The sequence below is a fragment of the Onychostruthus taczanowskii genome, unplaced genomic scaffold (assembly GCF_017590055.1).
Source record: "Onychostruthus taczanowskii isolate IOZ18803 unplaced genomic scaffold, ASM1759005v1 scaffold82, whole genome shotgun sequence".
In the NCBI taxonomy this organism is placed as follows: Eukaryota; Metazoa; Chordata; class Aves; order Passeriformes; family Passeridae; genus Onychostruthus; species Onychostruthus taczanowskii.
In genome coordinates, this window is record NW_024506112.1 from 5302200 (window position 1) to 5317520 (window position 15321).

Genomic DNA, 15321 nt, shown 5'->3' on the forward strand with positions numbered 1-15321 from the left:
GGGCCATCTAGTGTCTGAGGCTTTTCACTGCCACCTGTCATCTCAGGCAGTGGGCAATTCTGCTGAGTGATGGAGCAGAAAAATCACTGCATCAGTGCCTTATGTTCAACTCCTGTGGAATATCGTAGTAGGAAAAATGTAGCTTTCAACCCGCTGTAAGGAAAATTAATGTGAGTTTTTAATACACTGAGAAGATATTAATTTCAGCTCTGCTACTGTTGAATTGGACCGCTTTAAAGTAGTTGTGTGTTTGAGGTGTTCATGTAGTATCACAACATGAATGTTTATTTGGTTATGGGTCCTTCAGTTATTATCTCACCCAACTCTAGATTAATTTTTAATACAGAAACCAATATTATTTCCCATATTCCCTGCTATAAATGCCTTTTAGCAGTTACAAAAAGACAGATCTTTGTGTTAGGGAGCTGACTGTTGTAGATATGTGCTCAGGAACTTGTTTTTTTAATAATGCATGTTTAATATTATGGGACATTTTAATGTAAAAAAACCAAAGCCTTTCTCTAAAATGTTTCCGCACTCAAAAATTGAAAATGAAACATTTACTTTAGGTTTTAGTTGATGTCAGAAATATGCTAAAATGTAAAAAAAAAAATGTACAGAGGTCGTTTTCCTATCCATGATCTTGTATGTGAAGAGACAGTGTAGATGTGAAATCATTCTTTTCTCTCAGAAAGGAGCCTGCCAGTTATTCAGGCAGGATGTCTTTAGTAGTGTCTTGTGTTAAAATCAGTTGTAGCAGATAGTGGAAGAATCAATGATTTAATTTTTTTTTTTTTAATTTTTTTTTTAATTCTGTATTCTTTTATGGATGTCATACTCTGATTTCTATTTCAGGAACTTCATCTCAGGAAGAAGATGAAAGATAACTTCGCCGAAGAACATTTATATTTGGCTTTTTCTCATCAGTACAGAGATAGTATCTTTCCTCTTCATACATCTATCTCTCTGTTTTTGCTATCCTACTGTGACTGCAAATTATTTAAAGTTTTTTTAGTGCCAACTGGCGAAGATGTGGGTGATCAGTGTGTGACAAAAAACCTCGCTGGTGACCTTGAGGTCCACTTAATCTCCAGGTGTCAGCTTCCAGTGGTTGTGCAGAGCTGCAGTTTACCTGCTGTTGTGGTGAAAGATGGCAAATTCTGCCGAGCTGGGCTTTCTGTGGTCTTAAGACATATAATACAAAAAACATTCGAGGCAGATCCATCTAAAAAGGATGTTTTGGAACTCTTGGGCTTTAAGAAGACCTGCTTAAAAGCCTGTGCTGAAGTGAGTGTGTCTCTCTCTTAGATACATTGATTGTTTTTTTAATAAGCATTAAATGCTCTGAAGTAGACTCTTAATACTCATGTCAAGTAAGTTCTTTTAGTATAAAACTTAATCTGCTTAGAAAATGCAATTTTCTTTATGGAGAATTTCCTGTATTTTGGCACAAAGATGAAAAATAATTATTTTTGAAGATGCTACTTTTTAGCAGCACAAAAAGAACCTAATGTTAAAAAATAGGTCAGATCTTTGTTTCATGTCTAGCAGTATAAATGAGTTATAAAGTTTTGAAGTAAACGAAGAAATACCAAATTTCTTGCTGATTTTGATTTCAAGAGCATGATATGTTGTTAGTCTTTACTGTCAAGGTGGCTTTTGTTTAGCTTATCCTCACCAGGTTGTCTAGTGTCTTTTCAGCAGAGTGGCTAACTGGCCAGGTGGTCAGTCCCTAGTCTGTACCATTCCAGGGGATATGCCCCTCCTAGGTATGGAATATTCTGAGTTTCACATCAGTTCCTCTCAGCTCATTCTCTAGTCTGTGCAGGCTCACGTGAATAGCAGCTCTACCTTGGAGTTTGTTGGGAATTTGTTGTCTGCTCTTATCAATTCCCTGTCATCCTTGATGGGAGTGTATTCCATCTCCCCCCTCCAGGTAAAGATGATGAAATGGGATAAGCCTCAGCATAGACCCTTAAAGATTTCCACTCCTAACTGGCCTTCAGGTAGAGTGTGACCTGTTAACCAGCACTACCCTGAGTTGAGATTTCAGTCCATTTATCACGCAGCAGTTTGCTCATCTGGCAGCTCATCCATCTAGACTTGCCTTCCTCACGCCTCTCAGGTGGCAGAACTCCACCCTGGCATGATTGCTGTTTCCATGGTTGCCATTGATCACCATCCCTTCAACTCAGTTCACAGCTTTGTTTCTTATGAGTTACACAGCCACCCTAATTTTATGTCAATAATAAGTAAATAAAAATATGCTGTACTGGATTACTGTTATGTTATATATAAGACTTAGCTTCCTAACTCTGCTGTTGTGATAGCAATACAGAAACATCTGAGTTTCTAAGATTAACAAAGAATGTATTTAAAACTGGAATTCCTTTTCTTGAAGTGATTGAGTAACCAAAGCAATTGAAACTTACCCTGGATTTTGTTTGACTTTCTGTAGAGACATTAATCACGTAAATTTATTTGACAGGTTAGCCAGTGGACCAGGCTCTGTGAGATCAGCATACCTCTGGCTGTTGAAAGATTTTTGACAGGCTCTCCTGAGCACTGCCAGGCTATTCCTCCTGACATTTTACTGTTGGAAAGGAAGCTTGGAGAACCTGTCCGAGTACATAATGATGACAAAATTCGAAGGCAGAAACTTCAACAACAGAAGGCAGGTGCCAAGGCTGCAGTGCCTGTGCTTGGTGAAGAAGCAACAGAGGGATTAAGACCAGGAGAAGTCCATGAGCATCCACCCTCAAGTTTGGAACTGAGTGTAGCTTTCTCCAAACTACTTGCCCAGGAAGCACCAGATGCAATCAACAGGGAGGCCCCTCACATCAGGAGAACAAAAACCTCTGACCTTCCGCTCTTGGACCACGTTTTTGCAGAAGGGCTTTATTTTACTGTGGCAGATCTAGTGCTTTTGCCATGCATCCATCAGTTCTTGGTAAGGTGACAATTCCACAATTATCAGTTAGTGTACATGTATGTTTTTTAAGAACCTAAAAGTTGTAAAATATGTTAATTTGAACATATTGTGGTGTTTCTAAAGTAACCTTAACCCAAAATCAAAGATTTGTTTTGTTTTTGTACAAACACAAAAAACAGGGATTGGTGAGGCCACTAAAGTTACTTCTAGATATAAAGCATATTAATGGTTAGTAAACTCTGTTAACTATTAAAATATTATACTGAAATATTCTGGCACCAATTTGCCCAGAAAATAATAATTTAAAAATACTAGTTCAGGTGACTTTAGCTCAACTTAAAAACTAGTTCTACAGTGGGAAAAACTTCTGTGGTAAGACTGCGCAAGAGTCTTGCTCAGCACAGTCTGTGTACTAGCTTTTATGGGGAAAGATGCATAGGAGGGAGAGATTTAAGGAAATTACAACTATGTCTTTATTTCCCTTCACAGTGAAATGTTACAGTGAATTTGCCTCTTACAGTTCTATTCCTGCAGTTACTCCGTGAGATTTATAACTAAGCTGGTGTGTATTCCAGGAACATTTGCATTTTGATTTTGCAAGTTGGTTTGCCAAATCTCCCTTATGGTATTTGAAAACAAATGGAATTCCTGGAGAAGATGCTGTTAGTCAGATTGAGGATAACAGTCTCAAAAATAAAGATAATGACTATCAAATATTAATAATGTGACAAATGTCCACTTTATAACTTCTTTAACCATTATCATCATCCTGAGCGGATTTCTGTATGATGATAGCAATATGCTGCCTTTGAATTGAGAGGATGACTTATTTTACAGAAATGCTTCTTAATTCACATCTGCTTTGTTTGTTTTGCAAATCACATGATTGGAGGTGAGCAGCAACTTCTGTATGGATGATACTAAACAAAAGTATTAAAACAAAATGCTTCCTTACTATTTAAAAAACTTTAATGTATTTCAGCCTTTGTTTTTCCAAGACTTTTTAAAATAAGAGCATGACTTTTTACAGTAATATTTGGTTTAGTGGTGCTAGGCATGAGAAGATTTTTGCATCAGATGCATAATTGATTTCAGCGATGTAGTTGGGATCATTCTGTGGATGTACTGTGAGCAGCCAAGAATTCTGTATTTATTGACTTTTTATATGTTGCCCTTGAGCCCTGGTGTTCTGCAGCTCATGACCTGGTATTTTACAGTACACTTGTGTTAACTCACACCAAGGATTGCCCTGAAAACCTGGCTTTCAGTTTTGTTTTTACCTAATTTACAAGAGCTCTGGGATAGTGTTTGTTTATTTCTGTTCTCTGGTGAATGATCATTTTCTAAGCAATTATACCTTGATGCCTGCAGTTGTCATCAAAATTGAAAAACTTGCATCTTGCAGGCCGTGAGTTGAAACTATTCTTGTTGATGGAAGTCCCAGAGTTCAATTCTGTATTCAAGTGTTTTTTGTCACTTGTATAACTGGACTTCCTGGATTGTGTTTAAAAAAAAAATCACTGTAGTTGCAGTTCCACTTTGAAATAAGGGTGTGAATAATAATGAAGTCTCAAGTGAGTATGTGTCTGGAAAATATCATCCTATAAATATGAGGAGACCTGACTAGCTGATTGTAATTATAATTACCAAAAGTAAGATAATGAAGCTGAAGTGTTGTTTTTCATTACCTCATTGCAATGCTGTTATCATTCTGAGGTTACCTTTGTTATGCCTTCTATTAGTTGTAACTGTTGAAAATTAATAGAAGTATAACAAAAGCTGAGGTCCTCATCTGGGAAAAAACACTATTCACTTTTAAAAATACAATTTAGAAGACTTGATAACGAGTGTAACAGTGCCTCTTAGAATTGCTTTCCAAAAGACTTCTTCCTTAACTGAATTAATGTGGTTTTGCCCATGTTACTATTAGCTTATTAAATTAGATACTAAAGTTACACAGTTCATCCTTTTGCTTCTTTAGCTATTGCTAATTACTTGTGATTACCCTAATCATATTATAAACACAGCATGCAGGAGAGCTCTTGGAAATCTTGTGTAATTTCAAGTGTTCTTTACCAATTTCTATTTCTGCTCTTTGGACAGCTCTGGAGAAGAATGTTGGTTTTGCGTGGCCTTTTCTGCCTGTTCCTGTAGTTGTGATTTTTAATTTTCTGTTTAAAGCAGGCACAGCATCACAGCATAGTTGAAGTTGGAAAAATTGAGGTTGGAAGTCACATCTGGAGCTCATCTTGTCTAAGCACCCTGCTCAGAGCAGGGTCAGCCAGTTGCCCAGGATCATGTCCAGTTATATTCTGAGTGTCTCTAAGGAGACTTCACCACCTCTCCTGTAAGAGGATGATCTCCGTTGTTCTAGAACATTTGGGAATCTAAACAAAAGTTATTTAATTTTGTCAAGTGCATCCTTTTTAAAAGTATTTGGACTTCATCTGAAAAAGTGATTTGGGTATATTTTTTTAAAATATGTGCAAGTTATTCTTACTTACGAAATGTTTTTATTTCATTTTTGACACTTAAAATGCTAGTTTCTATTGGAGGCCACATTAATTCATAATCATACTCTTAATTCAGAAAATAAATATACTAGTTACCGTTATTGAAGAAAAATATGAACTTAAGATTCTAAAAAGTAATTAATGATTAAAAAAAATCAGTACTAATAAAAAAAAAAAAAGCCACAGATGTAGTGCAAAGACTTGAATAAAGACCAGGGGTAATGTATGCCTGTTACCACATAGTCTAAGGTATTTCAGGCTTGCAGTTCCCAGCAAAACAGCTGTTGGTGGATGAGCTTTTGAGGGGTACTTGTGGGAAAAACCATTCCGGTGCCATAATGTCATGCTTAGAGTTCAGTATTCATTGCAAATTACTGCATTAGGTTTTTTGTCTAATGACCAACCAAAACTAATCTTTCCTATGTTAGGAAATAGCATATATTGAAGAGTATTATTTATATGGAGTTTTCCTGTGACTGAAATCATGATTGAAGTTGGTCATGTAAACCTTTTCACCCTATTAAGCAAATGGGAATTGCAGATAAAGTCTAAATGGCCAACTGGCAATTCCACGTGGAGCTCTGAACCAGCTGATTGCCATCGTGCTGTGAGTGCCTGTGCTCAGCGTGGAGCTGAGTTTGCTCCTGTAGTTTGTGCCTTTTGGTGGCCTGTAGTAAGAAATTTACAGTAGCCACTAATCTTCTAATTTTATTATTTTAGGTTTCCAGCAAGAAACAAGTGGTGAACTTGCCACTGATATCCAGTTGGTATCGAAGAGTTCAAGAAGTACCTGGGGTAAAGAGAGCTGCTGACAAATGCAAAATGGAGCTTCTCCAGCTTCCAGAGTTGGTGTCTCTTCCCAAGGAACAGCTACAGGACTCTGCTGCAGTTCCTGATGAGTTAGAAGAGGATCACGAAGACAGCCATTTTATAGGTGGTCCAAGGCCAACCATGACTAAGTTAATGGTAATTTAAACTTTTTAGTGAGTTATTTTTATAGGCATATTTTCTTGATTTGGAGTAGGTAGAATTTATTAGAATTGTACAAGCTGATTTTTAAAGCCTTGAACAGTTTAATGCCCTTTGTTTGTCTTAAATCTGATATGCATTGACTTAGAAGTGATTCTACTTTTTTCTTTTCTGATATTTGATTCATTCAGAAATTGGGCAATAATAGGACTGCTGGAGCCCTGTAAATAATTCTGAATAATCAAAGTAACTTTTTGTTTGAATTGCAATATTGTATTTATCTTTTAAAGATATTTATATAAAGAATGAAAAAAACCTGTTGCTTTTATGTTTGGCTTCATTATCCAACCTTTCCAATTGGGTTGGGTTTTTTTTTTTTTTGTTTCGTTGTTTGATTAAAGCTGTGAACATCTGGGAACCCTAAGGAGTTCTGTTAAAGAAAGCTGTCCATCATGTTCCATAATTCAATATTTTTTGCATAGAAGCTGACAGCATTTCCTAAAAAAACTTAGGAGGGCTTTTTTATGAGAATGAGGGAAATACGTAATTTGAATTTTGTGTAATGTAGAGTCATGTGCCTGTTCAGTTTCACTTAAACTGACAGTGTTGCAGGTTGATCTGATGCCATTAAATTTAGTGAGAATTTTGATACCATCTTAAGTGGGTAAAGGGTCTTAACTTATTTTTTTCCTTCTTTCATGTAGGAAAATGGAATTGAAGCAAAGTTTTCTCCTCATCCATGCCCCAGCTGGACCCTAGATTGGACCAGTCTTCCATCTGCAGTCAGTCCTGGGGAAGGTGAGAGTTTGTATGTATGTGTGTGTTTTTAAAAGGAGCTTCTTCTGGTGAAGCTACTTAACTGTTTCATAAGAAATATGCCAGTTTTCAGTATGTTTCAGAGCTAAGATAGGTAAGCAATTTCAAATCTGTATTAAAATTCAGTCTGTTTGTGACACATGGTGCCATAATTTCCCTCAGGTCATCAACAGCTGATGAGCAAACTGGGGACAAAAGATTGGCCTTGATTTCAGTCAGCAGTTGACACAACCCAAAAATCCTAATCAAGCTCAGTGCTTGGTTGTGTTGAGTTTTCCATAGAAGTAAAGGCATCCATAGATACCTTCCATATGAATAAAGTTACTGTGGTTGTCAGTATGTACAGACAGTAAAAAGAGGGTGGCAGGTCAGAATATAAAAGTGTAGGTGGTCACAATGTGAGACAGAAGGAAAATCAGAAACATCATGTGATTATTTCCCTGTACTGATGTATGTCATCATAGGAAATGTTTTCATTCTTCCCTAGCAGGACAGAGGCTGAAAATTTTGGGAAGAGGGGCTGGTTGAAATAAGACTGTTTAATGGAAATACTGTGCCACTGCTGATTATATGTGAGGTTTGGGAAAGAGGAGATTATATTGAATTTGTGACCAGCAAAGAAATGCAACATCATCCCTGTGGTTTTATTAGGCAGTATTACAAAGGGGGTTTCATACCTTTTTGGAACTTCAGTCAGTCATGGAGTTTTTGCTTGTGTTCCTGGTCCTGTGTGTGTGAATGGGTTCATTGTCTTCAGTTTCATTTCCTACTTGCTGCAAAGGCTTTGTGAGTATTAAGATCAGTTTGGCTGGATATGATTAGAGGTGCTTCCTTTAGGCTAATCCAAAGCACATTAGAGGGAAGGGGAAAGTGTGTGAATGTGGGGTTGGATGTGATAACCCTTGTTGCTGCTTTATTACTCTGAGGATATATGGAGATATAAGCTTTTGGTACTGTTACACTTTTTCATCAAACATTGTGTTCACTGTGAAACAAACAAAAAAAGATTTTTTAATAACAGAAATTTATTACTTTTTCTTTAAAACAGTTTTTTATTTATTGACTCTCTTATCCAACTGTGAAATTCAAGAATGAGAGGTAACTGACCTACAGTCTTACAAAGCCTTACTACTTTTCTCAGGAGTTTAAATACTTGTTAAGCAGGAAGTAAAAGAACTTAAAAGAAGTGCTTTATTTGTGGTATTTTATTTGAAATGAACCATTATTTCAGTAACAGTATGCATGAGATGGTATTTACTTACAGAGTGAAGCAATGTTTACATTTGTAGTTTAGAAACATCTTTGAAACTTAATTACCTTTGAATAACACAGGCTAGAAGAGTAACACAGAGCATGGTGTTCCAGTTCGGTGGAATTAACTGGTGGTTTGATTAAACAGTCTTGGTGGCTACCAAACAACAATCCTGAAGGATCAGTATTAGCTTCAGCTTCCAGAACTGTTACTAAGTAAAGGATACTTTATTGTAGTGTGGCCTCTCAACAGAGAAAAGGAAATGTTGTAAGTTTTCTAACCCTCATCATAAACAGAATTAGTTTTCATGAAAGGAACAGCACTTGATTATGTAATTGTCTTCTAACCAATATAAAAGTTTGTGACTTTGCATCCATGTTAAAGTTGTTTGTAATTGCTCATAGAACTGAATATTATAATTGTGGAATAAATGGTGTATTAGATGCAGAGCTATTTGATTTGAAATGATCAAAATTGATTCAGTATATCCGGGTTGTTTCTGGGATTTTTTTTTTTTTGTACGGATAGGTCACTTTTATTTTGTTCTGCTTTTTATTTGGTATTACCTTTTGAATATTTTGACTTGAAAGATGCTTTCTGAGTTGAAAATGCATTATGCTTAAAATCAAAGATGGTTTAGGGGATCTGACATTTTATGAAAACTTGCTAATCGAGATATGCCAATTGTGTATTTTATTTTGAAAGTTAAAAGCTACTGTGTTTTTGAAATTAAATCCAGACAGTCATTTATTCTGTAAAACAAAAAGAGTTTAAAGAAACACTTTAAAGTTCTCTATTTCCCTTTCAAGCCTGTCAGAACTCTTTGAAAGACTTTGAAGATTTTTTTAATAGTGTTTTAGCCTATTTCAGTGACTCAGGCATCCTGAAGCAGGAACTCATCCTTCTTCTTCAGCTGATCTTTCCATATCAGAGAGCTCTTTGCCTGCAAGCCACATGGGTGTAACAATCCAGGGGAAATTCAACTGAAGCTGCTTCTCATTAACTTCCCCTTAAGTTACAGTTTTGCTGCACTCATTTAAGTAAGTTTAAACCACATTTGTGTGTGCATTATATTTTGCAGCTCAAGATTTGGAAAACCTCTGATGGCAGTACAGCCAGGTTGCTTCACATTCTTGATACATACTTGAGAAGTAAATAATTTTCAGTAACAAAGAGAAAGCAAAAATGCTCCTTTTTGTAATATAGGCAATACTGGTATATCTTCTTTTACTGGCTTGCCTTAAAAAGAGTATTCTTGCAAAATTTTGTATTTCATATGTGACTTCTTAGGGTCTTTTGACTGTTCGGGGATATAACATTGTGTAGTTGGCCTGAGGACAATTTTCGTGGAAGTTTGAATGGAATTACTAATTTGTAGACAAAAAATTCTTCAGGTTTAACTGGAAATGATAACTTAGGCATGTCACCAAACCAGATAACTCACGGATGACAGTGTACACTGTTCATACTGTTACTGTAGTCTTCCTCCCTTTTTCTTTTGTGATTGTCTTGGGTTACCAAGCAAAACAAGGGAAGGGAATTAATTATTTTATATTTGTATAATGCCTATTTGGAGACAGGAGGCAAAGCTATTACATGTTAAATTAGTATGTAGTAATGATTTTTAGGCACAATGTTTTACTAAAATGAATACTCTTTGAAAACATGGCTGGTTTCTATGCCTCATGAAATCAATGCATATGCATTATAAGGAATACAAGTTCAGTATATTTATGTTTGCTTGAAGTCTGTTGCATTTTCTTAAGTGATGTTTTGGTCTAAATGACAAGCCTACAGCCTCTGAAATATTCAAAATCTGAAAAGAAAAAACAAGTTGCTAGTGTATCTTATTAAAAATCACACTAGAAAGAATGATACCCAGTTCTAACAGCTGCATTTTGATTCAGTTGAGGACACATTCTCCTTGGTGTTTGGCCTGCTCTGTAAAATCCTGTTGTGATGAGTGATTGATGGACTTTCATGTGGCTGATTGTCATACTGGAAGGTGTCACCTTTGTTTCAGTCCCTTGCTCTGTGGAGTAAGTGTAAGCCCTCAGAGAATTGCTGAAGCTTTAATGCTTCATATTGAATATCCCCTGCAACAAAAGTTCAGGTTTTGATGAGGTCTGATTCCTGGAGGTATGATTTTTACAGTTCACAAGTCCTGGTTAATTGGGAGTTTATTGGGCTTTGGAGAGATTTGTTTTGTAGAGTACTGTACATAAAGTTCAGTGTAGGCTTTTTTAGTCCTGCTGTGGTTTGTGTTGGTTTACTGAACATACTAAAGAATTAAAATTAAATACTGCAGTTTGGCAGTTGAAATGTTTTACAGATTTATGGCTTGAGCACTGAAGACAATTCATAATTTGTGTTGTAAATTCACAGTTGTCTTGGTTCTGATGGTTGAAGCATGTTTTTGATTAATCCACAGTTAACTTTGACAGTGTCTGCACTTGACAGTCAGTGGCCTAAACTGACTTTACCTGCATAGAATTAGAGTGTGATCTGCCCTAGACAGAAAAATAAGTTTTATTTGTTAGACTGTGAGATTTTTTTTCTCTTTTGTCTCTGAAGTTATTAGACACATGGAAGGGCATAAACCCCAAAAGCACTAACTTATAGGTGCCTAGCAGATATTTTTTAACAAGATTGTTAATTTTTCATATCTTAATCAGAAATCTTTAATAAATGTTAAGTAGCCTGCTAAGTAACTCTGCCCTTTGTTTCATTTAAACTGTTTGGTCTTTCTTTTACTCCTGACATAATTGTATTAGAGTTTATTAGTTTCCTTCTCCCTTTTATATTTCTATGTTCCTTATTCACGGGATCGCAGAGCCCCAGAGTTACATAATTCATCTCTTAAACCGGAGGTTTAGAGGTTACATTTGTACTAAGTGCTCCACAGCATGGAGGGGCAGATCATTTTTTGTGGAAGATTCCTACTGAGGAGTGAAGGAATGCTGATCCATTCTAGCATGGATGGAACATTGTTAGCATTATGGTGTGGAACAATGTCCAGCAAATACCCAGATGATTAATATGATTCAAAAATTTTCTTCTGAATATGGCTCAAAATCATCATCAGAGGTATTTTTGGGGACTAGAAATCTAGAAATTAATATCTTTTAATGGTCAATAAGGTGTACTTAAGAGTGATGTGGTGCTACAGAGTGTCACTGTGTAGAGAAGGCAGTGATGACATATTTATCATATTTGTATTAATTAGAAATATTTAGGAGGAGGAGGAGTTAACACTTTTCTGTCTTCAAATATTCTAGATATGCTATTGGATAAAATGTTAAACTGTTGTTGACATTACTCTTCATCATCTTTTTCCAGAATATACTAGTATCTTAATATTACCAGTTACTGTAAAATTTAAATTGATTTTCTGTAGCACCAGTCTTGACTTTAAATGGGATATTTTATTTGCTTCAGTATACTGCTATTTCTTGCTGTAAAATGTCTTCACTGCTTATTTGAAGATTGTTCTGTATGTTTTGTCATTAGACTTAAATCCTAGTTACATCAATGGTAGGTGTACAGCTTGTGTCCTTTAGCTGTTTTGTGTCACCCATTTGCCATATCCGAGAGTGTGGGGATTCATAGTTCACTTACCTGTGTAGCATAATTAGCACAAGGATTTAAACTTAGGGTTTTTTTGCAGTATTTTTGTAGGTCACTTACACTGCTGTTTTCTGCACGTTGTAACTGAGGGACAGCTGAGTGACGTGGCTGTTCTGTGCTTCCTCTGCAAATCGAAGGTGTCCTTTCAGGCAGAGGCGTCAGGAGACCTTTGATACCCCTGCAACAGCACTTTGGCTTTTTTACTTTCTTCAAAGTGTAATGTTTAGCTATGCAGTGTGTCTTTCAAGAGCAGCATCAGAGTTTTTCTCAGCTGTGTGTGTGACTTCTGGAGCTTCAAATCTTCACAAGCCACAGGAGGGCAGCACAATCACTTCGGATTTGGAGCTGTACCTGGATGGATGGAGCTGTGCCCTGGACTGAGGAGTCATCCTAGAGAAAGATGCTTTGTACGTGGCAGTTTTGAGCTCAGTAATCTCTAGTCCCAAAATTTGGGACCACCTGTTGTAAAAAATGATTTAAAACATTTTTCACCCCCTCTTTGAATTAGAGTTGGTAATTTAACAGTTGACACATTCATTGTGCTGGAGTACACCTGAAAGCAATAATTGCTGAGGCTGTATAAGCACATAGCAGAGTAATAACTTCTGCCTTGAAAGTTTTCAAGTCCAAGAAAAGAGGTAACAGCTGAGCAGGGAGTGAAGGAGAGGGAAAGTTGATCAGCTCAACTTCTGCTGGAGTTTTATATTCTTTGGGGAAAAGGGGCAATTCTGGGAAGATATTTCTAAGGAAATGAGGAGCTTAATGGAAATTTCTGGAAATTCTTTTTCTGTCTCACAAGTAACAACATGCAGAGATTTATGCAAGAGATTTATTGTTTTTAATTGGTCAATAAATACTGCAATAGTTCAAGGGTCAATGTTTTGGAAATAAAAAATGTGGCAGCATCGTAGGCTAGGTTATGGCTGGAATTCAAAGGAAAGGGAAATAACTTATTGAATAGGTTAGAAACAAAAATAGGCACATGAAAGGATGTAAAGGAACTAACCAGTAATTCACTAGCTTTTTATTTTGTAGCAACACTCTGAGCACATGAGAATATGTGACCATCCTCATTAGGATGGTAGGAAAGTGGAAGTCAGAAGGAAAGAAGAGTTGGAATGTGAAGAGCTGTGTGGTCTAGACATTGCACAGGAACAAAACATTAAAAATGAACTCCAGAAACAAAGCAAAAAAGATTCTCTCTCTTAATTGAACCTCTTATGAATTCTCTTCCTGATATAATCTTGCTTTTAGAAATAAAGGCACTGGAAAATTACGCAGAGGATAAGATCAGATTGACTAAGTGTGAGAAGGAAGGTGTAGTCTCTGTGCTTATACACAGAAAAGACTACAACCCAGAAAGCAAATGAAACTGAGCCCAAGTGTGTCTCCTTCTCTTTCTCGGTGACAAAATAGTGCAAACACATCAAAAGAATTTAAATTATGTTTTCACTCAAGTTTATTGACACACATATTTTGTTGTCCGGATAAGTCCTTTAAAAACATTTGTTGTTTCTCTGGGGGAAAAGTAGGACTTTCTGGAAGTTGAAATACTTAATAGATTATTTAATTTTTTTTTTTTAGTGATCTCTGGAGAACCCATTAGATTATTTGTAGATTATTTGTGAATAGATAATTCAAGCTGTGTTCTTAATTTATAGTTTTGATTTTACCTGATTACTGAAACTATCAATCTTTCCTACCTAGTATTTAATATCCTTAAGTAGTTATTTCTAAGGCTACTGATAGTTTTCAGAGTCTGTGGTTGCCCAGATTTTATGTGCCTTCATAAACTATCATATCATATTTTGTGGTTATTAAATGAAAGTTTCCTGCAGAAATGTAGGCAAACATATTTTGAACAACTTATTTTCCAACATCACAATTTTGTACATTAGAAGTATAGAAGAGTAAGTCAGAATCATTACCCAGGTATTGTCAAGTTTTGTGCAGCATTAGTGAATTTCTGGGAGCTCTTCACTGACATTTTGTAAGGAGTTGATGAATCACAGGATGTTTCATCCCAGCACAAGATGTACCTTGAACATAGTGTTTGTGCTCAAAGGTGAGCACTGTGCAAGGGGCTGCATTGACCTTCTTCTTCCTTCTCCCAGGCTTGCTATGTTGCACAGTTGAGGTATGGAATTTGTTTCCAAACCATAAATCAGCTGTGACAAAGTGTGAGTTTCAGGAGGAATTTTTCTGCCTCTTGGAGTTGCTTATGGCTTCCATCTGCGCTTTCATTGGTTTTGGATATTCGTGTTAAGAGCCATGAATGCATTACTTGATTACTTGATTTGGATACAGTTTTACATTGGATAAGGTCACGAGTTTGATTTTGGCTTTTCCTGAAGGCAACTTTTTATGCACAGTTGTTCATTTAAAGTTCTAATCAGCAATTTTGAGGAAGTCAGTGCTGCTGTGTTTAAGAAAAAAACCCCAAACCTCATAGTGTTAAAAAACCCCATAAAATTATTTTGAATGATTCATAATCTGTTCTGAGTAGTTTGATGCTTTCAAAAATTTTAATTACACAAAGGAAAGGCCAGACTACTGTATGTTTAGTGTTTTATTGAAGGTGGTATTAATTATTTTGTACTCTAAATGCCGCTTCTCCAGATGGTTTGGAAATGCTTCTGAAAAGTTAATTTTTGGCTCATGTCTCATGTCAAATTTCTGGCATCTTACCATAGCAATATCTAAAGGAGTTCACATCCTTTAAAAACTTTTAAGGCATTGAAGAGCAAAGGCAAGTAGGAAGTTTATCTGTTTGCAGAATTATTTCTAAGTGTAGAAGAATTGTAGAATAATCTCAATATTAAAATGAGTCAAACCTAATCTGAAACAAGAAAATTTGTCCCCTCCTAGTGTGGAATATTGATCTAAGCATCCAGAGATAATGGAGAGAGATATGGTGCTTGTGTTTCAGTTTGGGCTTTAAAAGTTTTGCAGGTCTGTCATGGAGTTGTTGGTCTTTGTGTTGGTGTTTGAATGGCTTGTGGAAGTAGTGTGGGTAGACCAGTTGAGGTATCATTCATGTAGTCATTCCATCAGTGCACTTTCCCTGGAATTTTCTGATGTATCTCACTGCTGAAGGACTCAAATTTGCTTAAATTCTCTTGAATACCCCACTTGCAGATCTTCCATATGTTCTTGTGTTTTTAGTGACAAGAAATAAGGAAGAAAAGAACATCCTCTCACTTCAAAGTTTA

General features: G+C 36.2%; 1 protein-coding gene across 5 annotated transcripts in view; it reads left to right on the top strand.

The window, feature by feature from the left end:
- GSTCD (glutathione S-transferase C-terminal domain containing) overlaps positions 1 to 15321 on the top strand; it is a 46066-nt gene that overhangs the window by 3046 nt on the left and 27699 nt on the right. For all 5 annotated transcript variants that reach the window (XR_005954092.1, XM_041424498.1, XM_041424496.1 and 2 more), the window contains 4 exons: positions 856 to 1287; positions 2489 to 2950; positions 6166 to 6411; positions 7119 to 7212. Coding sequence is in view for 4 of the 5 variants with exons in the window: in XM_041424496.1 (XP_041280430.1) it covers positions 856 to 1287; positions 2489 to 2950; positions 6166 to 6411; positions 7119 to 7212 (1234 nt within the window). In the remaining variant the exon portion in view is untranslated. The remainder of the gene's footprint in view (positions 1 to 855; positions 1288 to 2488; positions 2951 to 6165; positions 6412 to 7118; positions 7213 to 15321) is intronic.